Source organism: Phocoena sinus, chromosome 2, assembly GCF_008692025.1.
Source record: "Phocoena sinus isolate mPhoSin1 chromosome 2, mPhoSin1.pri, whole genome shotgun sequence".
Taxonomy (NCBI): Eukaryota; Metazoa; Chordata; class Mammalia; order Artiodactyla; family Phocoenidae; genus Phocoena; species Phocoena sinus.
Genome location: NC_045764.1, coordinates 150,602,987 through 150,628,059, shown reverse-complemented (window position 1 = coordinate 150,628,059; position 25,073 = coordinate 150,602,987). Strand labels below are relative to the sequence as shown.

The 25,073-nt window shown below is 41.2% G+C and overlaps 1 protein-coding gene across 3 annotated transcripts in view; it reads left to right on the top strand.

Moving 5' to 3' along the window:
• Positions 1-24,878, top strand: part of NEK9 (NIMA related kinase 9) — a 39,030-nt gene extending 14,152 nt beyond the window's left edge. For 2 of the 3 annotated variants that reach the window (XM_032622669.1, XM_032622668.1), the window contains 14 exons: positions 257-307; positions 763-955; positions 2,602-2,746; positions 3,373-3,573; positions 4,463-4,509; positions 5,692-5,847; positions 7,668-7,776; positions 8,284-8,445; positions 12,114-12,284; positions 12,999-13,058; positions 15,451-15,659; positions 16,566-16,679; positions 18,247-18,456; positions 20,684-24,878. In XM_032622669.1, the coding sequence (XP_032478560.1) occupies positions 257-307; positions 763-955; positions 2,602-2,746; positions 3,373-3,573; positions 4,463-4,509; positions 5,692-5,847; positions 7,668-7,776; positions 8,284-8,445; positions 12,114-12,284; positions 12,999-13,058; positions 15,451-15,659; positions 16,566-16,679; positions 18,247-18,456; positions 20,684-20,806 (1,951 nt within the window). In that variant the 3' untranslated portion in view covers positions 20,807-24,878. Of the gene's footprint in view, positions 1-256; positions 308-762; positions 956-2,601; positions 2,747-3,372; positions 3,574-4,462; positions 4,510-5,691; positions 5,848-7,667; positions 7,777-8,283; positions 8,446-12,113; positions 12,285-12,998; positions 13,059-15,450; positions 15,660-16,565; positions 16,728-18,246; positions 18,457-20,683 lie in introns of all 3 variants that reach the window. The other variant, XM_032622667.1, reaches the window with a different exon arrangement.
• The last annotated feature ends 195 nt before the right edge of the window (positions 24,879-25,073 follow it).

Below are 25,073 nucleotides of genomic sequence, written 5' to 3'. Positions count from 1 at the left end.
GTCCAGCCTGGAACATTCCTCAGAGACAGAAAGCAAATGGCCCCAGACTGCTGTCCCCCCTGTATTTAATGAATTGTCTAATGCTAGGCCTATAGAACTGTTTCAGTTGTATCGAAGTACTTTCTTAAAAGTATTGTAACATTGTGGGAGGCATATGGTTTATAGAAGATTAAGTCTGTGAAAGGTTTTAAAGAGACACTAGTGCAATATAGGAGCCTATTATTTCTCTCATGTATCTTTGCTTTTCTTTTGGTAGAGAGATGGAGGAAAAAGTCACACTGCTTAATGCACCTACAAAGAGACCAAGGTAATGCTCAAGAGACTCTTGAAAAGTAATATATCTTAAATTACCACCAGGGGGTCTTTCTTTCTTGGGTCTGGACATTGTTTGATCCCAGTAAGAAGCCTTTGGCATCCTTTCAGAAGCCAACATCTGCTTAAATGTCAAATAGTCATTTCAGAGAAAAGGAAAGCTATAATTTTACCCTCATGCTAAAGTGGACATCATTATCATGATGAATGTTGAAAAGTTGAAAAGTGTGGGTGTTATGGATCAGACTGCTATCTGATCTGGCTGAGCTGTGATGAAGCCTTAAGGCAGGAATTGCATAGCCTCCTATGTTAGATGGTTGAAATAAGTCGTCGAGAAAGAACATACTTTCTCATACCATAATTGGCAGTTCTCAGGGAAAAGACTGGAAGCATTTTTCCTCGATATAATTTTTATGTTAAATGTTCCTTTGTTCTGGGGGTTGTCGTCAGGTCAAGCACTGTGACTGAAGCACCCATTGCTGTGGTAACATCCCGAACCAGTGAAGTCTATGTTTGGGGTGGTGGGAAATCCACTCCCCAGAAACTGGATGTCATCAAGAGTGGCTGTAGTGCCCGGCAGGTGTGTGCAGGGAATACCCACTTTGCTGTGGTCACAGTGGAGAAGGAACTATACACCTGGGTGGTAAGTGAAAGCTACGTACTTTAGAACAGTGACGTGCGCCTCATTGTTTACTGGGCCCAGGCTGTCTAAGAATTTTGTTGGTTGAACATGTGCTGCAGAAGTGGCAGCATGGGATGATGGAATGTAAGCTCCTTTGAGAGTAGGGATTTTGTCTGTTTAGTTCACTGATGTATCCCCAATGCCTGGTACATGTTAGGTCGCTTATAAATGTTTTTTGAATGAATGAATAAAAGAGAGAGAAAGAAAGAGAGAAAGAATTAAAAGGCTTGGACTCAGGAGATTGGATTCTCATTTACCACTGGGTGATTTCAGAAGGTCACTTAATTACTCTGTTCTATTACCATGCATTTCAGAGCAACTCATACCTGTGAAATAGCTTTGTAAACAAGTGAAGCAGTGTACCATGTCAGGAAAATTCTAAGACTTCCATCAGTGATTGAAGATGGAATATCTTGAGTAGAATTTTCCTTTGTTCCCCTCTAGATTCTATCCTCTCTTTCACCTCGAACAAACTGCCTATATTTGCTGTCTCTTTTCTTATCTCCCACTCATTCCTCAATCACCTACAGTGCAGCTTCCATCCCTCCACTCAATTGAAACTACTCTTGACAAAATGACCTATAAATTGTGAAAATAAAACAGATAGGTACACTTGAGTCCTTGCTTGATCTCCTGTAGTATTTGACATAGTTGGTCACTCCCTCCTTGAAGCCTGGTCTTCCCTTGGCTTCCGCAAGAGCATGTTTTCTTGACTTTGCTCCTGTCTCTTCTGCTGTGCCTTCTCAGGCTCACTTCAGGCCGCTTTTTCTTTACCCGACCTTGTCTTATCTTAGGTTCTCAGTTCTTCCCACTCTTCCTCCTTCCTGAGGGAGCTCATTTTTTCCAGTAGTTTCAGATAACTTCTCCATGAGGACAGGCTTTATCCCCAGTGTGTAACAGAGTAGACACTCAACTATTGATTGATAGAAAGAATGAGTGATTTGGCCTCTGTTATAGAGTTTTAACTTGCTGTTATTTCCTAAAATCCTCTCACTTAAAGAACTAGCTTCTGGGGGGCTGCCAGAGGTGGATTGAAATTAGTGCCTTAAAAAACATTTGTGTAAGGACTTACAGTTGAGTTATTGAATGGGAAGAATTACTTATATCTTTAGAACTGTTGAAAAGTCATGTAGGACTATTCTCAGTGCTTTACAGCAGCGTCTTTGATGTTACCAGATTCCTTATGACTGTTACGTATTTCAGGGAAACTGTGACCAAAATTTGTAAAACTTTTATAAGGATTTCCAAGAGGCTGTACTCCTGTAAAAAAAACAATCAAATTAGACTACGTAAAGAATTTTTTCATCATCACCCATAATTAAATAGACAATTCACCTTAGACTTGAAGAAGAAAGACAAAATTGAGAATGGGTCCTTTTAAGGCCCAGTGGATATCAGTCTGGATACTTTAAAAATCTTTATCTGTTGGCAGGGGTTTTTTACTATCTACCATTAAAAGGTTTAATCCTCTTACCTTTTTTTTTCCCCGTTTCTATATTTCCAACTGATTTTTTTCCTACTGTTTTTCTTAATAAGTGATACTACAGATTAGATTAAAGATTTGGCGTGAAAAGTTTAAAACTTCACAAGACCTATTTATTTCACAGAACATGCAAGGGGGTACTAAACTCCATGGTCAGCTGGGCCATGGAGACAAAGCCTCCTACCGACAGCCAAAGCACGTGGAAAAGTTGCAAGGCAAAGCTATCCGTCAGGTGTCATGTGGCGATGATTTCACTGTCTGTGTAACAGGTAAGCCAGCAGCAGAAAGCACCCAGGTGCATTTAATGTGGGGTATTTTAGTTAATTCTATGCAGTTTTAGTTGGGATTTTACAACGAAAGACAGTATCCAAAGAACCAAAGACAGTGAGCAAATATTATACACATTAATAACAACATGCCCAACTTGCTATAGCATTAGAGTAGTGATGAGCAAGGAGAAGGCAGGTGGATAACAGAGAAGAGGTGGGATTAGGAGAAATGTATCGTATGTCCCAGTTGTGGGGGGAGCAGAAATAACCTCACTACCTAGTCAGGTGTAGATAACGCTGAGTCAGGAATTAGGAGCTCAAATTTAGTTTGGGTCTTGCCATTACTCACTTTATGATGTGTAAAATAGAGATGGCCCCGGTAAAATTTTAAGCCTCTTTAATATATCATCCCACCATTCTTTTTTTAACTGTTACCGTAACAGTACACATGACCCCCTAAATACCAACAACTCTAGGCTTGATAGACAGTCTGTCAGATTTCTCTGATATAATCATCCCACGTGAGCTCATTGGCTGAGGTCATCCTCATTCCAGCCCTGCCCAGCTTTCTGATGAGACAAAATAAGTCATTCCTTTGATGGGTTCTGCTTTCCTCCCTTTCACAGATGAAGGTCAGCTCTATGCGTTTGGATCTGACTATTATGGCTGCATGGGCATGGACAAGATTGCTGGCCCTGAACTACTAGAACCCGTGCAGCTGGACTTCTTCCTGAACAATCCAGTGGAGCAGGTCTCCTGTGGGGATAACCATGTGGTGGTTTTGACACGAAGCAAAGAAGTCTACTCTTGGGGCTGTGGTGAATATGGTAGGTGTAGCCTTGACTCTGTCCACTTATTCCCAGGCGGACAGCCTGACCTCTTGCTTGTGTGCCTCTAAACACATCATGCAGCCTCTATTTGAGAAGTGTTAATTCAGTAAAAGAGAATCTTTTTTGGTTTTTTGGCTGCGTTGGGTCTTTGTTGCTGCGCGTGGGCTTTTTCTAGCTGTGGCGAGCGGGGGCTACTCTTTGTTGCGGTGCGTGAGCTTCTGATTACAGTGGCTTCTCTTATTGCGGAACATGGGCTCTAGGTGTGTGGGCTTCAGTAGTTGTGGCACGCGGGCTCAGTAGTTGTGGGTCGCGGGCTCTAGAGCACAGGCTCAGTAGTTGTGGCGCACGGGCTTAGTTGCTCCATGGCATGTGGGATCTTCCCAGACCAGGGCTCGAACCCATGTCCCCTGCATTGGCAGGCAGATTCTTAACCACTGTGCCACCAGGGAAGTCCAGTAAAAGAGAATCTTATGGACTATTTTCATTGGGAAGGAAGCACTCATTTTATTTTGTTTTATTTTTTTAAGTTGAGGGGTACAGTAGATTTGATTTGATTTGATTTCTTTCTTTTTTATTTATTTATTTATTTGGTTGCACCGGGTCTTAGTTGCAGCAGGTGGGCTCCTTAGTTGCCGCTTGCCGGCTCCTTAGCTGCAGCACGTGGGCTCCTTAGTTGCGGCTCGCGGGCTCCTTAGTTGCAGCTCGCCAGCTCCATAGTTGTAGCATGCGAACTCTAAGTTGCAGCATGCACATAGGATCTAGTTCCCTGACCAGGGATCCAACCCGGGCCCCCTTCATTGGGAGTGCAGAGTCTTATCCACTGCACCACCAGGGAAGTCCCTGGAAGCCCTCATTTTAATGATTTTCTTTCTTATGTGTGTCTCAGGAAGGCTCGGTTTGGATTCAGAAGAGGATTATTATACACCACAAAAGGTAAAATCAGAGGCAACTTCTTCCTAGAGCCTGTCTAGGTCACACAGACTACAGTAATATGTCCTCTTTACCTGACTCCTCATATCAAGGTGTTTATCCCTGAAATATTTCCTATCTGGGAGACTGACAATCCGGGATTCCTAATTTAGCACTATGTGGTCTTGTCATCTGACTAAATCATAAAAAGTTGCGAAAGAAGATGCAGCCACTGTGGACACTCTGGAGTCACATCTTGCTTGGGGATGAGCACTAAAATCAGAATGTATAGCGAAAAAGTCACATCAAGCTAAACACACCCTGGATGGGAAATATTGGAAAGCAATAGAGTATCCCTTAACCCAGCACAGCCATTTCCCTTCCCCTTTCCACAGTTGGATACCAAATGAAGTAGTTGTTTGTATTTAGGGGTCATATTGTATAAAATGTAATATCTAATTCCTCTCAGTACTGCGAGAGCTGGCACTGTGAGAGCTGGCACGGGAGCTGAAACAAGCAGAGAGAGCACGGTCATATGCACCCTAGGACACAGGCTCACCCACTGTTCACTATTAACAATGTTTATTTACATTTTAAAAATTAACATATATCTGTGGGACCATTCTCAATCAATAGGATTCACAGTTATTCCTCTTCTTCTGAAAAGACTATAGGAGAAGGTTTGAGGTTTGAGTTTTCAGGTTTCACAGACATCCATCATGTCCCCCCACCATTCTTCAGCCCTGTCTAGTTAGCTGCAGAGGGATGTGAGCCTTCAGAAGTCTTGGCTGCTGCCTCAATCCTTGGTCACCTCACTTATTATATGACCAGACTAGCACCCCACAGGGCTACTGAGTTTCTTCTATAACTATCATGGGATCTCTGCATCTCAGAGGACTAAATCAGTAATAGATCGAAGCTTCTCTTTTCCCAGTGTTTTCTGAGAAGTCTTCCTAAGTAGGACCTATTGCTAAAACTTTTAGCTGACCTGGAATTGCCTTCTTTTACTTTATTATAAAAGTTGAGCTCCTTGTTGAAAACAGTAGCCTCTAAGCTTCTGGGCAAATCTGAAGAAAATAGAGCAACCTTTATTTCCCTGTAGTCATTCTGCTAAATGCAGAGCATCATTTTTGAAAGAATTTGAGGGTTTTTCCCTAATACAAGTTATGTTTGGGAGATTTTCTGATTTTTTTTTTTTTCTTGCAGGTGGATGTTCCCAAGGCCTTGATTATTGTTGCAGTTCAATGTGGCTGTGATGGGACATTTCTGCTGACCCAGTCAGGCAAAGTGCTGGCCTGTGGACTCAATGAGTTCAACAAACTGGGTCTGAATCAGTGCATGTCTGGAATCATCAATCATGAAGTGAGTACCCCGTTTGGTATCCTAAGTACATCATCAGAACTTCTCTAGGTTGGAATTTCTTTGGAAATGCTATTATTGGTTTGTGACTGTGGAATTTGACTTAAGAATAAAGTGACGATCTCACAGACATTATGTCCAGTAAAGTAGCCAGCCACAAAAGTGTACATACTATATGATGCCCATTATATGAAGTTTAAGAACAGGCAAAATTAACTTATGATGGCAAAAGTCAAAACAGTGGTTGCTTCTGGGAAGAGGGGCATAGGTGTTAACAGAAAGAGTAGGAGGGATCCTAGGGTGATGGAAATGGTCTATATCTTGATCTGGATGGTAGTTTTACATTTATATACCTTTAGAAAAATGTATCAAGCTGTACAATATTGTATATATGTTATACCTCAATAAATAAATTGATTACAAACAATCAGTGACGGAATTCAAATTCTACCTTATCACTGAAGTAGATACAAGAAAATTAACATTATGAAAAGAAACATTTTTCCATGTATCACCTCTCTAGGGAGTTTTTATGATTACTCTCAAATCACTGATCCTATACAGGCTTATTAAATGTAATTACCATTCCCCTCCTTCAAGAATGTCATAAATTCGCCACTGATTAAGTACTAGTCCCCTCTTTGTGTTAGTATGATGAATTTTTGTCATTTTCTAAAGAGTCATATTGAGACAAGTTTGCTGTCTCAATGGAAAAGGTAAGAATTAATTTTTAAGGGCTTCCCTGGTGGCGCAGTGGTTGAGAGTCCGCCTGTCGATGCAGGGGACACGGGTTCATGCCCCGGTCCGGGAAGATCCCACATGCCGCGGAGCAGCTGGGCCTGTGAGCCATGGCCGCTGAGCCTGCGTGTCCGGAGCCTGTGCTCTGTAACGGGAGAGGCCACAACAGTGAGAGGCCCGCGAACCACCCCCCGCCAAAAAAAAAAAAAAAAAGAATTAATTTTTAAGCCATCTCTAAAGTAGTGATTGTGAAATGGGAGAGTGCAAATTTGGAGCAGGTCTGGGGAAGGTGTCCATGTACTTTGAAAAGGCATGTTCAGAATTACCATTACTTGATTTGGGTTTTGTTACAACATTGTGTTTGTTGTGAAATTTTAAACTTACATGGGAAGATTTATTTTTATGCTAATCTAAAGGGGAAAAAAACAAAACAAAACAAGGGCTTCCCTGGTGGCGCAGTGGTTGAGAGTCCATCTGTTGATGCAGGGGACGCGGGTTCGTGCCCCGGTCCGGGAAGATCCCACATGCCGCGGAGCGGCTTGGTCCGTGAGCCATGGCTATTGAGCCTGCGCGTCTGGAGCCTTTGCTCCGCAATGGGAGAGGCCACAACAGTGAAAGGCCCGCGTACCGCAAAAAACAAAAAAAAAGGAACGTGGTTTTTAACAAGTTGAGAATATTGTAGGTAAAATTAGATCACAGTAAACTGATGGGCTGGACAGAGTCTTCAGGATTTTAATTCCTTCCCCTGCTTTTGTTAGGTATGTAGAGTGTATAACCAAGACAAAAGTCAATGATTCTATCCTTATATAGATGCCTTCTGGGATGGAGAGTTCATGTTGTGCATACCCTAATTTAGGAATCTTAAAACTTTTGTGGTCAGAAAGTCCTGTCTCATACTAAATTCTCTGATTACATATTGAGCTTATTTCTTCTTTTATTCTATTGGAGATGAAAAGCTACCTGGCACCTTCTTAATAACATGATTCGCTTGAAAGGCCTTTTGATCACCACGACAACATTTTCAGCCTGTTTCCCCTCCATTTTTTACTTCATGAGTCTTTGCTTTGTGTTCTACCTTGTTTCAGGCATACCACGAAGTCCCCTACACAACCTCCTTTACCTTGGCCAAACAGTTGTCCTTTTATAAGATCCGTACAATTGCCCCAGGCAAGACTCACACTGCTGCTATTGATGGTGAGTTGATGTACGACTGTGTACACAGGCCTTAGTATTTCAGGCTCTTTTATTCTATCAAGTAGTAGCGCTTCTTAACTATATGTACACATTCTCCTGATTTCCCCCATCATCCAGTATTATCTCATTAACAAATTGGGCATTCAAATAAATGTTCTGTTGGTAATCATTATAAGTATATAATCAATACATTCCTTAATGAGAATACCATACCTATAATTTCTGGCAACTGCTATTTGTATTTAGCACCATCTATAAGTTTTCTAAGTTAAATAGTACCCATTTTCCACATTTAAAATAGAATATATAATATTGAATCACTTCCTGGGTCTAATTGGTCATAGTTCTAGATGCCCTAGCTGCCCTAGGTCCAGGATTGTGTAGCTAGCTTTATATTTGTATACTCTAACAACCAGAAGCTAGTCTATGGGACTCTGCATTGTCTGCATTTTCCCTCTGTTTCATGACCCATTTGTACCTGGTTATTTATTTTTGCTTCTGTCTCAGAGCGAGGCCGGCTGCTGACCTTTGGCTGCAACAAGTGTGGACAGCTGGGTGTTGGAAATTATAAGAAGCGTCTAGGAATCAACCTGTTGGGGGGCCCCCTAGGTGGAAAGCAAGTGATCAGAGTCTCCTGCGGTGATGAGTTTACCATTGCTGCCACTGATGGTGAGTCTGTACATGTTATTTCAGGCTTTCTGGATAGGTGGCTATATTTTAATTTTTGCTTGCAAAAGAGGTGGACTGGTTATTTGTGTAGCTGGATCATATGTTTACTTTTTTATCTGTGTTAAATTGGTGGCCAACTTTTATGCCTATGGAGTTTCATTAACTTTTCATGTGTCCAACATAATGATTGCTGTAAAAAGGTCAGATTTCTAGAAAATGGCAAGTTAGTACTCTTAAATCCCTGCTTTTTTTACTTTACTTTTTTGGTACAATGTTTTAAGAATTATTAAATACTTATATATATACCTTGCCCAGTACCATGTTGGTTCCAGTAAATGTTGGGTGGCTAGAGAGGAGAACAACATAATTTAACCTTGTTCCTTGGTTGGGGTCAGCTGCACTGCAGTGATGTCTTTAGGGACTGCTAAGGCTTGAAGGGCTATATACCATGTGTTTCTCAACTTTCTGAATTGGTCTAATAGAATTTTCTTCTCTCTTTCCTCTCAGCTATTTCTTCTCCTCAGCATCCTGCTCCTATCACTTCTCTTCTTTTTTGCAGCTTCTGCTAGCCTTCACTCCCTTTCCTCTTTCTTGTGCTTTCTTTTTTTCTTTTTTCTCTCTTCCTGTATCACCTTCTAAACTCTCTTGATTTTTGTAGCCACTTCTTTCTTGTGACTAGTGAACAACAAAAAAACATATTTCATCTTCTTATCTTTTGACTCATTTTGGCTTTTTTTGTTATTGCTCATGCTCTGGGACGTCTTTGTTTTCTTTCAGTCTGTGTCTGTTACTTACACAGGAGAGGTCCAGCAATAGTGTCAGATAAGTGATCTGTTACCATATTTAATGAAGTGAACCAGCCTTCAGAGTAGCACTTTAACCTTCCCTGCTTGTCCCCAAACAAGTGGTTTTAGGGAACAGACTGGTTAGTTCAGGCTAAATAAATGGAAATGGTACCTAGAAAGACAGAATCAGGATGTCACTGAGGATTAAAAATAGTATAGCAAGTTCAGTAGCACTTTCTGACAGGTCCTCAGAGAGGTAATGTTTCTTCAGTATCTGTGTACTTCTCAAGTTAAACTTCAGAATGACGAGTATAGAATTAGACTCTGTGTCTGGGCATATTACCTGTTGATAAATGTTCCTCTACTCCTTTGAACTGTACTTGATCACCTCATTCACATAGCAGACATAAACTGAGTGCCTACTATGCTCCAGGTCCTCCTTTAGGCTCTGGGACTATAGAAGTGAGTCTCAGTAAAAATAGAACCATTGTATGATCCAGCAATTCTACTCCTGGGCATATATTCGAAGAAAAGGAAAACAGTAATTCGGAAAGATATGTGCACCCCAGTATTCATAGCAGCACTATTTACAATAGCCAAGACATGGAAGCAACCTAAGTGTCCATCAACAGAGGAATGGATAAAGAAGATGTGGTACATATATACAGTAAATGGGATATTACCCAGCCATTAAAAAGAATGAAATTCTGCCATTTGCAACAATGTGTATGGACCTAGAGGGTATTATGTTTAGTGAAATAAGTCAGAGGATGGCAAATACTCTATGTTATCACTTATATGTGGAATCTAAAAAATAAAACAAATGGATGAGTATGACAAAACAAAAACAGACTTACAGAGAGTGAGATCAAACTAGTAGTTACCAGTGGGGAAGGAGAAGTGGGGAGGGGCAAGATAGGGATATGGGGTTAAAAGATGCAAACTACTATGTATACCATAAATAAGCACCAAGAATATATTGAACAGCACATTATTTTATAATAACTTGAAATGGAATATAATCTATAAAAATATTGAATCACTATGTTGTATACCTAAACTAATATAATATTATAAATCAACTATACTTCAATTTAAAAAAAAGTGACGGGGCTTCCCTGGTGGCGCAGTGGTTGAGAGTCCGCCTGCAAATGCAGGGGACACGGGTTCGTGCCCCAGTCTGGGAGGATCCCACATGCAGCGGAGCGGCTAGGCCCATGAGCCACGGCCGCTGAGCCTGTGCATCTGGAGCCTGTGCTCCGCAACAGGAGAGGCCACAGCAGTGAGAGGCCCGCGTACCGCAAAAAAAAAAAAAAAAAAGTTTCAGAAAGCCCCTGTCCTCAGGGAACTCACAGTCTAGTAGGGTAGGGGAGACATACATATAGACAGATTAGTGCAGTCAGGTAGGTTCAGTGCCATGATTGTAGTATCCAAGTCTAAAGCCTGGAGTGTCCAGAGCACAATCCTCTCCCTTTTTTTTTTTTTTAATATTTATTTATTCATTTATTTGGTTGCACCAGGTCTTAGTTGTGGCAGGTGGGCTCCTTAGTTGCAGTTCCCGGGCTCCTTGGTTGCGGCATGTGAACTCTTAGTTGTGGCATGCATGTGGGATCTAGTTCCCTGACCAGGGATAAAACCCGGGCCCTCTGCATTCGGAGCGCAGAGTCTTATCCACTGTGCCACCAGGGAAGTCCCTCTCCCTTTATTATCTAATTGAGCTTATTACCTTAAATCTTCCCTGTGCACTGATAGCTTTAATTACTGTACCTGACTTCTAGACTCACTGATTCAACAGTCCCTTGATTTGGATGTCTAAAGATAAAGTGGCTTTATAGCCCAGTCTTCCCACGTTGGTCCTGATTCATGCCTAATGGGCATCTCAAACAAACTTACTGTATTCAAATTTCCGATCTTTTCAAACCTGTTCCTCCTGCAGCCTTCCTGTTTCAGAAAATGGCAGCTCTATCCTACACCCCACGTCCCATCCATTCACAAATTCTATAGATTATCCTCAGAATATATCCAACCACTTTTTACCATCTTCACTATTACAACTGATCTCCCTGCTTCCATCCTTGGGCCCCTGCAGTCAGTTCTCCTCATGGTAGCCTAGGGGATCCTTTTAAATACCTACTGTTCAGAATCTCTACTAGTTTCCTATCTCAAACAGTAAAAACCAAAGTCATTGGAATGGCCTGCATGACCCAGACTCCAGTCACCTCCTGACCTCTTCTGTGGCCACCGTCCCCTCCTTTACTTTGCTTCAGCTGCAGAGAACTTCTGTGTTGTGTTTGTGATACATACTTTGCACTTTGCTATTCCCTCTGCCTGGAAAGCTCTTCCCCTAGATATCCACCTGGTTCTCTCCCACTTCAATCAGGTCTCTGCTCAAGTATCAACAAGTACTTCTCTGACTACCCTGTCTAAAGTAATGATACCCTACTATTACTGTTTATCTCCACTTTTCTTTATTGTTTATCTTCCTTCTTAGCGCTTAATGCTACCTGAAGTAATTTATTTATCAGTCTCTCCCCACTAGAATGTCAGTTCCACAAGGGCAGCAACTTTATTTTGTTCTCTGCTCTCTTCCTAGCACCTCAGGCAGTGCCTATCATGAAGTAGATGCCCAATAATTATTTGAATGAATGACCAAAAATGTTGAATGAGTGAATGAATGGATGGCAGCATGTAGGAGCGGTGGTCATTTTTACCTGGGTGGCATCAGGAGTTGTTTAGGCTTTATATAGGGGAATAAATAGCTTTCCCTTGTTTTGTACATGGTGGAAAATCTTTTTAGCTCTAGGGCATAAAGATGGGGAACCCAAAAGAGTTGGGAAGCCAGTGTTCTGTTCAATTGTCTGCTGTTTAATTTTTTTTGTCTAGATAATCACATTTTTGCCTGGGGCAATGGTGGTAATGGTCGCCTGGCAATGACCCCCACAGAGAGACCGCATGGCTCTGATATCTGCACTTCATGGCCTCGGCCTATCTTTGGATCTCTGCATCACGTCCCAGACTTATCTTGCCGAGGCTGGCACACCATTCTCATTGTTGGTAAGGGCTCCATATGTGTTGGTTAGGAGGCTTTGACAGAGGATAGACCCACACCTAAGTTACTAATGGTCACATTCTGGCAAACAGAAGTGTCCTGAAGAAAAGAAGCTACTCGTGTAAGTCTTAATAATTGTCAGTGATACCATATCTAGTGGTAGGAATAGAACATTGTTTGCTGTCTTATGATAACATAAGGGCTCTGACCCCCTTGCGGTAGAATTTACTTCTAGTAGTCCACTAATTAGTTTATCTGTGCTCATGCTTTTGTGAGAAACATACAGTACACCTTTAAAAAGAAACTAAATCATAACTGCCTCCTGCATAAAGATTCCTTTGTTATGAACAAATTATAAAGGTCTGTGGGAAGGTTTACAAGTTCATTCTTTAGGTCAGTGGTTCACAACCTTGGCTGTGCGTTAGAATCCCTTGAGGAGTTTTTAGAAATCCCATTGTCCTGACCAATTAAATCAGAACCTCTGGGGTGGAACCTAGGCATTGCTACTTTCTAAAGCTTCCCAGGTGATTCCAAAGAACAGTTAAGGTGGAGAATTGCTACATAGTTGAATATAGAGTAGCTATTGGTGCTTGGCTTATAATATTTTTATCTGGTATGAGAGATAGCAGTTGTCTCCTAGATTAACTTTCTATCCTAGGCTGTCACTTTTCCTGTCTCTGGCTGTAAACCATGCTTACCTACTGAATATTTTTCCTCAGAGAAAGTATTGAATTCTAAGACCATCCGTTCGAATAGCAGTGGTTTATCCATCGGAACTGGTAAGTAGCAGTATCTCAGGTACCAGTGGTTTTCTGAGGTGTGAGTCTTTGGGTTGAATTCCGTGCAGTCTCCCAAAAAAGGAAATAGGAAATATCTCTGGGAAATGAGGAATACAGTGATCAAGAGGGAAGGTCATAGTTTGGTAGATTTCACAATAAGTTACGACTTCTACATTGCGGTCAGAGGGAGAGTACATCTTTGCCACCACACATGTGGGAGTAATTACGTGGCTTGCCCAACATTGTGTTGTGACTTACGTACTGTTCCTTTCCTTTCAATGCTAGGGGCTATGGGTTCTGTCTACCCTTTACTTCCATAGTGTTCCCAGGGGTATTCCAGTCTATAGAAGTAGTCCTTCAGAATAAGCCCTTAGAATTAAAAGTTGGCTGAACTTTCAGTGTAGTTGGGAAAATCAGCCCAAACCTCTCTAATACTTTTCCTTTGGCTGCTTTCTTCATGGTTCTCTTATTTGGGGCCATGCTAGGAAATTGAATCTGTGTTCCTTCTGGTTTTCCATTTGCTAGGGTACCTGTAGTCTTTGATGTCTCAGAACTGGATTCTGATGTTTTGTGCAATCAAAACAGATGAAGACCCAGAATGAAAGCAGACTAATCCTCCAAAAAGACAGTTGAAAATCTGATCTAAACTTGTTGAGCTCTAGTTTACACAAACACACATCATACCTTTTATTAGTTTCCTTTAGTAACCCATTGCTCAGCATCTGTTTGTGCATATTAATATCTGTCACAAACGATAAAATACCTTTTTGCTAAGCACAGCTGTTATATTACAGCTCTGTTTTACTAGAACAGTATTTAAAGGAAAAACTTAAGATTAAAAGCACATGTCCATTGTCTGGAAAATATAAACTCTGTAAGGGCAACGATTTTTGTCTTTTTTATTCAATAATTTTATCCACATTGCCTAGAAGAATGCCTGGCAAATGGTAAATGCTCAGTAAATATTTGTTGGTTGACTATGTTATAACCATCCAATGGAATATTATATGTGTTAAAATGAACAACATCTACAAATATTTCCATAATGTGAAATGTAAAAAGCAAGTTGCAGCAGACTACATGCCTTTTTATAAAGTTCAAAAACAAGCAAAATAAATAATATATTGCTTAAGGATACCTAAGTATGTGATAAAGTTTTTTTTTTTTGCAAGAAGAAATGAAAAATACAAAATTAATCAGAGTAGTTATATATAGGTAGGAGGCCAGAGAAGGAAGGAATTCACAAGGCAGATGGAGCAAAACAGGTATTATTCTTGTTCAGCCCTGTCCCATAGCTTTTTCTGCGATAATGGAAATGTTCTATGTCTGTGCTGTCCAGTGTAATAGCCACCAGCCACATGTGGCTGTTGAGCAGTTGAAAAGTGGCTCTTGCGACTGAGGAACTGAATTTTTCATTCTGTTTAAATTTAAATAACCATATTTGGCTAATGGCTACCGTATTGGAAACTAATTGTACTTTCACGTAGTAGATGCATGTATGGTTATTTTGTTAGGCATCAAAACTTACACATATGTTAAAAATAGTCTTAATGTGTATGTCAAATGTAACGTAATTATTAAAAGCCATTTAAAACAAAAAAGCAAGCTTAAGAGGTTATTTTGGCATCTACAGTTCTGCTGCTTCGGTAGGATCGCAGTGTGGCATAGTCAGTCCTCAAGCCAGCTTAGCTGGTGATCGTAAATAAGCTTTTACATTTAACTTTAGAATATACCATGCAATTTTTTTTTCTTTTAGCTTTGGCAAATTACTTTCTTAGTTATATTTTTCTTTGGCTCATATTAAAGCTTAGTGTCATTTCCTGACTGTGCATCAACTCATCTTCATTAAATGTAACTTGGAATATGCTGCATGATATTTAAAGAACCAGCCATCATATTTTTAAAATTCTTACGAATAGTCATTAAAGAATTTAATGAATTTAATGGTTGAGGACTTCTCCATTCAGGTGTTTCCCCAGAAAGGGAGATAATGGTGAGTTTATCTGGCAACTTTAAGAGGTGTTTGGCTCAAATGTGAAAAAGCTTTGTATATAAGGTGAACCTCTATGAAGGATGCTGGAGTCTGGGTATATCTGTTAAGGCATGGATGCTGTGGTTGGGGTGAGTATTCAGTAATGCGGTAGAACATTGATAATCTGCTGTGGACGTAAGGATAAGCAAGTTTGGAAAGTAGAAGTGAATATTGCTATAAAGATACTGATACACAATACCTTGTATAAAAACTAAAAATTTAGTCCCAAGTATCTGATTTACACTGTTGCTGTTCTGCTTCACGCAACTCTAGGAACCTCTCCGGGGGTCGGTGGGGCTATCAGATGGTAAATCTTGCTGCATAGCAAAGCTTTCTATTTCTGTGCTGTGTATCTGTCAGTGGTTCAGAGCTCTAGCCCAGGAGGTGGCAGCGGTGGCGGTAGGGGAGAAGAGGAGGACAGTCAGCAGGAATCTGAAACTCCTGATCCAAGTGGAGGCTTCCGAGGAACAATGGAAGCAGACCGAGGAATGGAAGGTTTAGTCAGTCCCACGGAGGCCGTGAGGATCAGTAGTGGGGCCAGCAGCTCCTGTCCTGGCTGGCTTCGAAAGGTAATTCCTTTGGTAGAGGTACCTCTGTAGGGACTAGAAAGGATCTGTTTCCCATGTCCTATCCAAGCGTTTTGCAGCAGGCATCTAGGTTTCTGATTTCTACCTGAATCGAAATCACCAAATCTCTAATCCTTTTTCTTCCTGACAAGAAAAGGTATAAGATGTGCTCATACCTGTATTACTTAAATGAATGGAAATTAATGCAGCCTTCCTTGAAGGCAGTTTTTGTAATACACGCATGCAAAGATTAAGCTTCTAGATTTTGTACTGTGGTTCGTAGAAGTAGAATATTGGGGCAATTGGAATGCCTTATGGTAGAGAAATGCTTAACAGTGGTTATCTATGAGTGATGGAATTACTGGTGATTTTTATCATCTCCCTTTGCCCATCTGTATTTTCACATTTTCTACAGTCAACATTTATAGTTAGAGAAATTTTAAATTTTTTACCCGCCCCCCACCAAAGAGAGAACGTGTAGATTTAAAGCTCCCTCTATAATAAGATTAAACTTGACAGCTACATAGGAATATGAATGGAGGAAGCAGCACACAGTTCTGTCTAAAGCTTTAGGTCAGCCTTTAGCAACCTGGCAGTTGGCCTCACTGCCATTACCTTAGAGCTTCCCAACTTACTGAATAGCCTGTGTAGACTGAGTGTGTTAGAGAAACATGTCAGACACTCCAAAATGTTCTTGGATTTGAGTTTGAATTCGCTTCACTGTTCACTCCTCAGAGGAAGGAATGGCAGGATATTGACAGGTAGGGCGAGCTATGTTGTAACCACAACTGTCCTGCTCCACTAGAGGGTGCTGATGTTACGACAGAGTGAAAGCTATAGCAAGAAGGGAATTTGGTCGAAAGTAAATGGCTCAAACAGAACTGATGAGATTCTTTCTTTTATACATAGGAGCTGGAAAATGCAGAATTCATCCCTATGCCTGACAGCCCATCCCCCCTAAGTGCAGCTTTTTCAGAATCTGAGAAAGATACTCTGCCCTACGAAGAGCTACAAGGACTCAAGGTGGGCTCTGAAGCTCCTTTGGAACACAAGCCCCCAGAAGGAGCCTGGGTAACTGAGCTTTTGCCTTTAAATCACAACTAGGTAAACAGTGGCTGTAAGCTCTGCCCACTTCTCCTGGCCTCACTGTCCTCCCCTGTAGCTTCATTGGTTTCCCAGCTGCCCAGCATCAACTCATACTGTCTGTTCAGTAGTGCTTAAAGCCTGTATGCAAGGCGAAACTGATTTCTGTGGAAAAGTATCTACCCTTTCACATTTCTGACAGGCCCCCATCTTTCTATACCAGATGATTGTCTTTCTTTTCTCTCTGCCTCAGAAGTACCAAAACTGAAATTCCAAAATTCGAATCCAACTTTTCATGACACTGCTAGGGTAGGTTGGAGGTTCTAAATGTAAGTAAGAAATAATACTTGTAGTCTACTGGGGGAGCAATGCATGTATACCTAACTTTGGTAGAAATCAAATTGTGGTAAATATCTCAATAAAACTGTAAACCAGGGATCATCAAACTTTTTCTAAAGGGCTACATAGTAATTATTTTAGGCTATGCGGACCATACAGTCTCTTGCAACCATTCAATACTGATATCGTAACACAGAAGCAGCCAAAAATAATGCATAATGAATGGGCATGCTTATGTTCCAATAAAACTTTATTTATAAAAACAAGCAGTAGGCTGGATTTGGCCCATGGGCTATCATTTGTTGACCCTTCCTATAAACAAAGTACAGTAGAAGAAGGGAGAAAAATCCAGGCTAGGATAATTGAAAAGCTTCCCAGAAGAGGAAGTAAAGCCTTTGAAACTTCAAGGTAAACATTTTAATTCCTCTGTCAGTTAGCCGTCTTGAATTGTTTTGGCGATCCTATTTACTGAACACCTCTTAAATCTCTTCTAAAGTGTGATCCACTACATTTCATGAATATTGACCCTTTGAATCATGGTATCCTCACTGTGGTCAGAAAGACTTGTTCCATCTGGGAAGATCCCACATGCCATGGAGCACATAGAGTAGAGTGCGCCACAACTACTGAGCCTGTGCTCTAGAGCCCACAAGCCACAACTGCTGAGCCTTGTGCCACAACTACTGAAGCCCGCACGTCTAGAGCCCGTGCTCCGCAACAAGAGAAGCCACCGCAATGAGAAGCCCACACACCACAACGAAGGGTAGCCCCTGCTTGCCACAACTAGAGAAAGCTGGCGTGCAAAAAAGAAAAAAGAAAAGAAAAACTTGTTCCAAACCAAATTGTGCATTCTCTCACTTCAGCATTTTAAATAGGAAGATATCAATGGCTTTAAAATTTTTCACAAAGTTCTCCAAAATAGATGATTATTCTTTTACCTTACCATAATGCAGACCGAGGCACTGAGAGTTCTCTTGCTCTGTTATGTTAGAGCCAGGTTCTATTGTAATCCCAGCAGTTTTCAGTTTCTCTTCCATTTACTTCGTGTATATGTGTTTTATATTGTTACTTTAAAAGTAAAATCTGGTAGCACTTAGAGGACATTTGGATTGGGGAGCTGTAGCATCCGGGCAGAACCTCCTATGACCCTTTTCTCCTGTCTCTCTAGCCACCTCGGCTGAATCCTGCAGGAACATGCGCTGGGAAGGGAACACCCTTGACTCCTACCTGTGCATGCAGCACTCTGCAGGTGGAGGTTGAGAGATTGCAGGGTCTGGTGTTGAAGTGTCTGGCTGAACAACAGAAGTTACAGCAAGAAAACCTTCAGATTTTTACGCAGCTACAGAAGCTGAACAAGAAATTAGAAGGAGGGCAGCAGGTGAGAGCATTAAAAGGATAATTGAATTTCTAATTCTGTTTTGAAGAATCACAGAAACAAAACACCAGTGCCTGAAATAGGCTTACTTCTTTGCAAGTGCTTACCTTTTGATGATGTAATGTTTGTAATTAATCCCAGATGCTTGGTCCTTCTTCAGGCACCTGGATTGAATCATTTCATCACCTAACTTCCATTGTATTTTTGTTACCTTTGCTTTTTCTTCTACTTATTATGAAAAACTTTAAACATTACAGTTCAGTGGACATCCACCATCTAGGTTCAACCGTTGTTAACATGTTGCTGTAATTATTTCAAATGTGTTTGTGTCTGTGTATGTTTAAAATATGTGTAGGTATTTATCTGTGTATTTGAAATATGAGTGTGTGTATGTGCATGTATATTTTTTCCTTTTTCTTTTTTTGCTAAACCATTTTCAAGTAAATTATGAAAGTCATGACATAGCCTCCCTAAATACTTTATTACACATATCTAAAAATAAAGACGTCATTCTTCTGGAGAACCACAGTACTATTATCACACTTAACAAAAATAACACTAGTATTCTCAATTCTCATCTAGTACCCAGTTGATACTCAAATTTTCCCAGTTTTCCCATAAAAATGTCCTTTATAACTCTTTTTTTAGACCAGAAACCAGTCAAGAACCCCCTTTTACACTATTATGTTTCTTATTTCTTTTAATCTAGAACAATTCCATCACCACTTCTACCCCCCTTTTTTTTTAACATTTTTAAATTGTTTTATTCAGTGATCCATACTTCCCTCACTGATTTGAAAGATCACATTTAATATATTGTAAATATCCAAATACACACGGGTTCATTTTTAGGCTCTCTTTTCTGTTGCCTTGAGCTATTTAATTAGTCCTATTTAAAATACTAGAGTTTTGAATGTCTTGATTCCCAGTAAGGAAAGTCCTGTGCTCCTTTTTGTTCTTTTCTGGGGTTACATTGGCTATTTTTGCACATTGCTTCTTCTGTATGAATCTTAGAATTCCTCAAAAGTGAAATTTCTCAAAACTCCCTTTGGTATTTATATTGGAATTTATTAGATTTGCTTTGAATTATATCTTTATTTGAGTAGAGTTGACTTGTCTGTAATGCTGAGTCTTCCCAGCCTTGAATAGTTATTTATTCAAGTCTTCCTTTATGTTCTTACATAAAGTTTTATCATTTCTTAGAAGTCTTGTGCGATTATTTTTGTTGTCATCTACCCCCGTTTTTAAAAAAAATTTCCATGGCATTGGTTTGTTGAAGAAACAGCGTCAGTTGTTTAACAGAATGTCCTACATTCTGGATTTGCCTTATTTTCCTGAGACATTGCTTATCTTATTCTTTTGTCACCCTGTCATTTCTGTAAACTGGAAGTTAGACTTAAGGCTTGATTAGGTTCAAGTTAAAACATTTTTGGTAAAAATACTTCACCGGTGATGCTGCTTGTGTCGTTTTTTTGTTGGTTTTTTTTTGCGGTTCACAGGCCTCTCACTGTTGTGGCCTCTCCTTTTGTGGAGCACAGGCTCCGGACGCGCAGGCTCAGCGGCCATGGCTCACGGGCCCAGCCACTCCGCAGCATGTGGGATCTTCCCGGACCGGGGCACGAACCTGTGTCCCCTGCATCGGCAGGCGGACTCTCAACCACTGCGCCACCAGGGAAGCCCTTGAGTCGTTTTTAAAGGGCCATAGTATTGCTCTATATAGAGTGAACTAGGTTAGGGAAATACTGTCAACCTTGGCTTTGCCATTTACCAGGTTTATGTGTTTGGACAAATTACTTTGTTTCTCTGAGCCCTGGTTCTCACCTGAAAGAAGAAAATAGTTGTTGTATGGTTGTTTTGAGAATTAGATGAAATAATGTCTGTGAACGTACTTTGGAAAGTAATATACACACTTGAAGTAAGCATGGAGTGATTGGCAGCTGTAGGAGGGAGGAGGATTGTTTTGCCTAGGGCTGTTTGAGTTTTCAAACTGAAGAGTTCTGCATCCCAGAAAATCCTGCAGTCCTGGGCAAACCACGACACTTGGTCACCCTACCTGCAACAAATGTACAGGTGTGGACTTTATCTAAGGTCCTATTATTAAGGTAGTAGTATGAGCTTCTCACAAAACCATGGCTACACATTCTTAGAGGTGGGCATTGAAAATCTAGTCCTGAAATGCTGTAACTAGGTGGCAATGTTGTTAACCTGGAACTGTGTTTTATCTGGACAGGTGGGGATGCATTCCAAAGGAACTCAGACAGCAAAGGAAGAGATGGAAATGGATCCAAAGCCTGATTTAGATTCAGATTCCTGGTGCCTCCTGGGAACAGACTCCTGTAGACCCAGCCTCTAGTCTCCTGAGCCTGTATAGCCTCCAGGAAACTGGAATCCAAAGACCTTCACAGCACACTTATTGAACGCAGAGAGCGCTTTCCTGGCTTCGTTCACTTGCAGACAAGGAGCGCGAGGCGGAGGCTCTGAAGCACTTTCCATGTACACTTGGAGAGTAGCATTGCCTATTAGATAGGATCTAGGAGTGGTTTTGTGTTGGAGAATGGAAGGGCCCCATGGCCCTGGCTTTGTCCTCAGTGACTGCCATAGCAACAGCAGCTCTGTACCTCATCTGGTGATCCCACCTTTGAAGAGGAGACACAATGCTCACCTTAATTTTGCTGGTAGCAGCTTACATCCCACTTACCATTTTCACCATTAATTGGAAGCTGCCTTGGGAATTCAACACCAGGCATTGCACCTCTGGGTGGAGGAGGTTAAAGTGTAAAACTGGAGTGGGCTGGAACCAGGTGTGGCCCATCCAGGGTCATCTGGAGAGTGGTGAAGTGTTCTAAGCCCTCTCAGGAGCCTTAGTCCAGGAAAGTATGTCTGGTGGAGTCAATCTCCAGCTTGTTTTCAGAAAGTTCAATTATTTTGTGCAGCTAAATGCTTGAGGAGGAACAGTGGGCTTAGGTTGCTTTTCCTCTGAGGGTTGAGTGAGACTTCTTCATTGAGGAGTAGAGAAAGAAGGGTAGGTCCCTCCTTGTCACACAGCAGGAGTGTGAGGCTGTGGCCAATGCAGGGTGGGATTTCCTAGCTTTGGAAGATTCCTCTGAGAGATGAAGCGTCTCGTAGAGAATTGAGTCTGTGGGGCAGTAAGAATGGACTTCAGAGGAAACTGTGAGGGGAGGCCCTCCTTCAGCTGCCTCTACTCAGTGTCTTCGAGAGGGCCTAGAGTGACTGAGTCTTCTGCCCCTGAGAAGACTTCTTGTGCCTCTGCCTTCATGGCTCTTAGGGTTCTAATCTTGACATCAGCAGCTCCAACCGCTCCCTTTCTGTATGTCTAGTCAGTGTGTTTCCCCTTTTGGTGTTTTATGAAGCCATATCAGTGAATCTGTATCATCTTTCCTACTTGAGTGGCCCAAAGCCAGCCCCCAGACCAGGTAGTCCCTGAAGCCTAGCAGAACAGGAGGAGCCTGCCAAGTGAGAGGAATTTGGCTGAGAGCTCCCTTCTGATCCCCGTGTCTTCATGTCCTTGTAGACGGGAGCAAGCTAGCTTTCCCGGAGAGAGAAAGTGTCCTAGAAACGTTTGATGGTTTCACGTAAGGATGTGAGCGTTGTGTTTCCACCTGGCCTTTAGTATTTTGAGTCACAGGAGCTGCCTTGATGAGTCTCATATCCTACCTCCCTAGAAAGAGCTAAATTAATTTTTGTTTCATTTTTCCCCAACCAAAAAATGAATGTTTGATATCTGTTTAATATTTTGGAAGGACCTGTGCAATGGAAATTTTGCCATTTCCCTAAAACTGGTGGTGTAAAGGCTGCTGCTCCGGGAAAACCCCTCAGCTGGGGATGGGCAACTCTATTCAATGGGATCTTCTTTGGTTTAATATTCCCATTGTTTTCTCAATTCTGGGAAGCCTAGTACAATGGTACTAATGTAATCACTGAAGCCTTTTCTTAAAATAAGGGAAGGGGCCAACCCTGGATTAAAGTTACAAGTTCTGGGGACTTGGGGTTTGCAACAAACCCTAACAATGGGTTTTGATTCATCATGTAAATGCAACTTTGATTTTTTTTTTTTTTTTTTAAGGACTGACTGGCCTTTCACGTTCCTGTATCCCTCATGCTCACCACCTCAGCAGGCCTGAGAGGCAGGGTCATTTTGGGTGTTAATCATAAGTATTGCTTCTGCCATGGAACCGAGGAACATGGGCATGTTGCTGAGACTATGGGATGAAAGTGAGCACTGAAGGGAGGGTGAGAGCTGGGCTCTTGGTCCGGAGGGGAAGTCACTCTAGCAGTGGAACGCTGGGGTCGTTTTCTCTACCACGTTCCCTTGGGAAGTCTAGGTTTGCTGTTAATCTGGCCGAGATTCTAAGTTCTGTGCCTTAGAGACAATTTGCACTTTGCCAAATTGTGCCTGGGATAGCCATATGATTTTTCCCACCAAAAAGCTACGCAAACAGAAACCAGTTCAAAGGTGGTAGCCATGCATCAGATAAAAAGTAAAAGGTGAGGCAGCAGAAATGCCTTTGAATGGTTTTCTGTAGCTAGTTCTCTTAAATTGCATCCTACTTTTCTTCTTTATGTAGTGCTAGGTGTTTTAAGTTTTCCAGTAGTATTGCTTTTGAGTTATAGTATAACCTGAGTTACTCCTCTGCTCTGACATTGTTGCTGAAGAATTAGCTTATTGTTAGCCAGATGTTTGAAAGGTTGAGGGTGGAGTGGTTTGACATTTCTGTTTTAAATAAACATTTAAACTCTCAATCAGTGCTATGCCTCAGTGAGCCTACGCATGGACCTTAGTCACTGGGGATAAAACACACAGACTCTAGGCCTTCGTGAATTTTTGATTCAGTGAGTCTTTATATAAATAAAGAAATAAATGGTCTTGTAACAGAAACAATGCAAGGGACTTTTGCACAGAAATAATCTTTGCTTCTTGCCAGTTTCTTTTTCTTACTAATAGAATCATTTTTGCTGCTACAACTTTTTTTCCCCCAGAACTTCTAAAATATAGTGCTTAAAATGCAGAAGGAGAAAAAGATGAGCCATTAAAAGAGGAAGGGTCATGTCTTGTACTTATCTCCACAGTGGGCTTTTTCAAGGTACTGCCAGTTTATGTTTGTAAAACTGTTTTCCCTCACAAAGGCTGAACTGTGTTTGGTCTCCCTGGCATAGCCAAGTTGTAACTTCTCTTGGCTGAACATTTCACTAAAGTTTAGAGCAAGAGCAGACTTAACTCACATTTCATTTGATTTTGCCGAATATTTGGAAACATTCATAATAGAACAACTCTGGTGCAAGGATGTATTGTAAATGAATTGTTTCAAATGAGCATCCTTGGGCCTCCAAAGAAATATTATTCATGATAGTGTCAGGGCAGAGTGGGCTGTAGTCAGGACTACGAAACAAGTTCCTTTTCCTGCCACAAAGCAAAGAAATCATTTATTGCTTCAGTGATTAACTATGGAAATAAACATGCTGATCACTAAACCTCCCTCACAGAATTACGAACATTAGGGAGAAAAACACTATATCACATCTCTGCTACCTCCTGTGTAGTTGTGAAAAGTGACAAACTGATGACCTAAAGCAAATGTTGGCCAAAGGTGCTGTGCTGCATTCAATACACTGCGTATACTTTTTAACGAAGTGAGTTTCACCGTAAGATCTTTTCTCATTGCTTAACCTTTTGAACTTTAAAATTTATAGCATCTACTTGCACTAAAGTTTCTTGGATAAAGTAGTATAAAACACGGACATTAACAAGCAGCATTATTTATCCTCTGTCATCCTCTGCTATCTAGGAAGAGATGTAGATAGAAAAAAAGTTCTTCTTCCCAAAGATCCGATCAAGCTAAATTTAAAAGGCTAATAGATATTCCTGATACAATCAAAGGCCTAAACATGTTGAGATCGAAGGGAACACTATGGCATTGACTATTCTTTGTTCCTCTAGCAGCATAAGAAAGCACTCCCCACACACACAACATTTGTTCTCCCTGGAGGCCCCTGGTCTGTGACCTTTATAATGTCATCCAGGGGTTCCAGGCCAGGCAGACAAGGCAAATAAGTGAAGCATGCCAGGCGGGGCTGCGGTGATCTGTGTGCTCCACCCCATCTGGAAGGAGCAACTGATTCTAAATCCCACTCAGTTGGTGCTATACAGGGTTGCAGGCCCAGGGTTTCCAGAACTTCCAGTTTCTCAAAAGATGCTCCATATCCCAATTTTTTAATGTCAGGTTATATTTTTAATACTATGTCGGTCAAATAAAACATACCTGTGGGGCAAAGCAGTCCACAGGCTACCACTGTGTGACCTTGGCCACCACTCATTCTAGTCACCTACTGCTTTTACCATCAAGTGTGAAACTTAAAGTGGGTACCTCATTAAACTTGACTGGAGAATGTATATATTGGGTTAAATATCCAGTGTCTCTCTGTGAGTTTTCTTTGAATGACCAACCAAAAGGCCCTATTATGTGATACCTCTCTTTCTTTGTAACAGTTATGAAGAGCATAAAGCAATATATGCGGTTTTTTAAAACATTTTTTCAGCCTGGCATCTAGCAGCTGCACAGCTAAAGCCTTAAACTTGCATATCAAATTGGTCTGATCTGTTA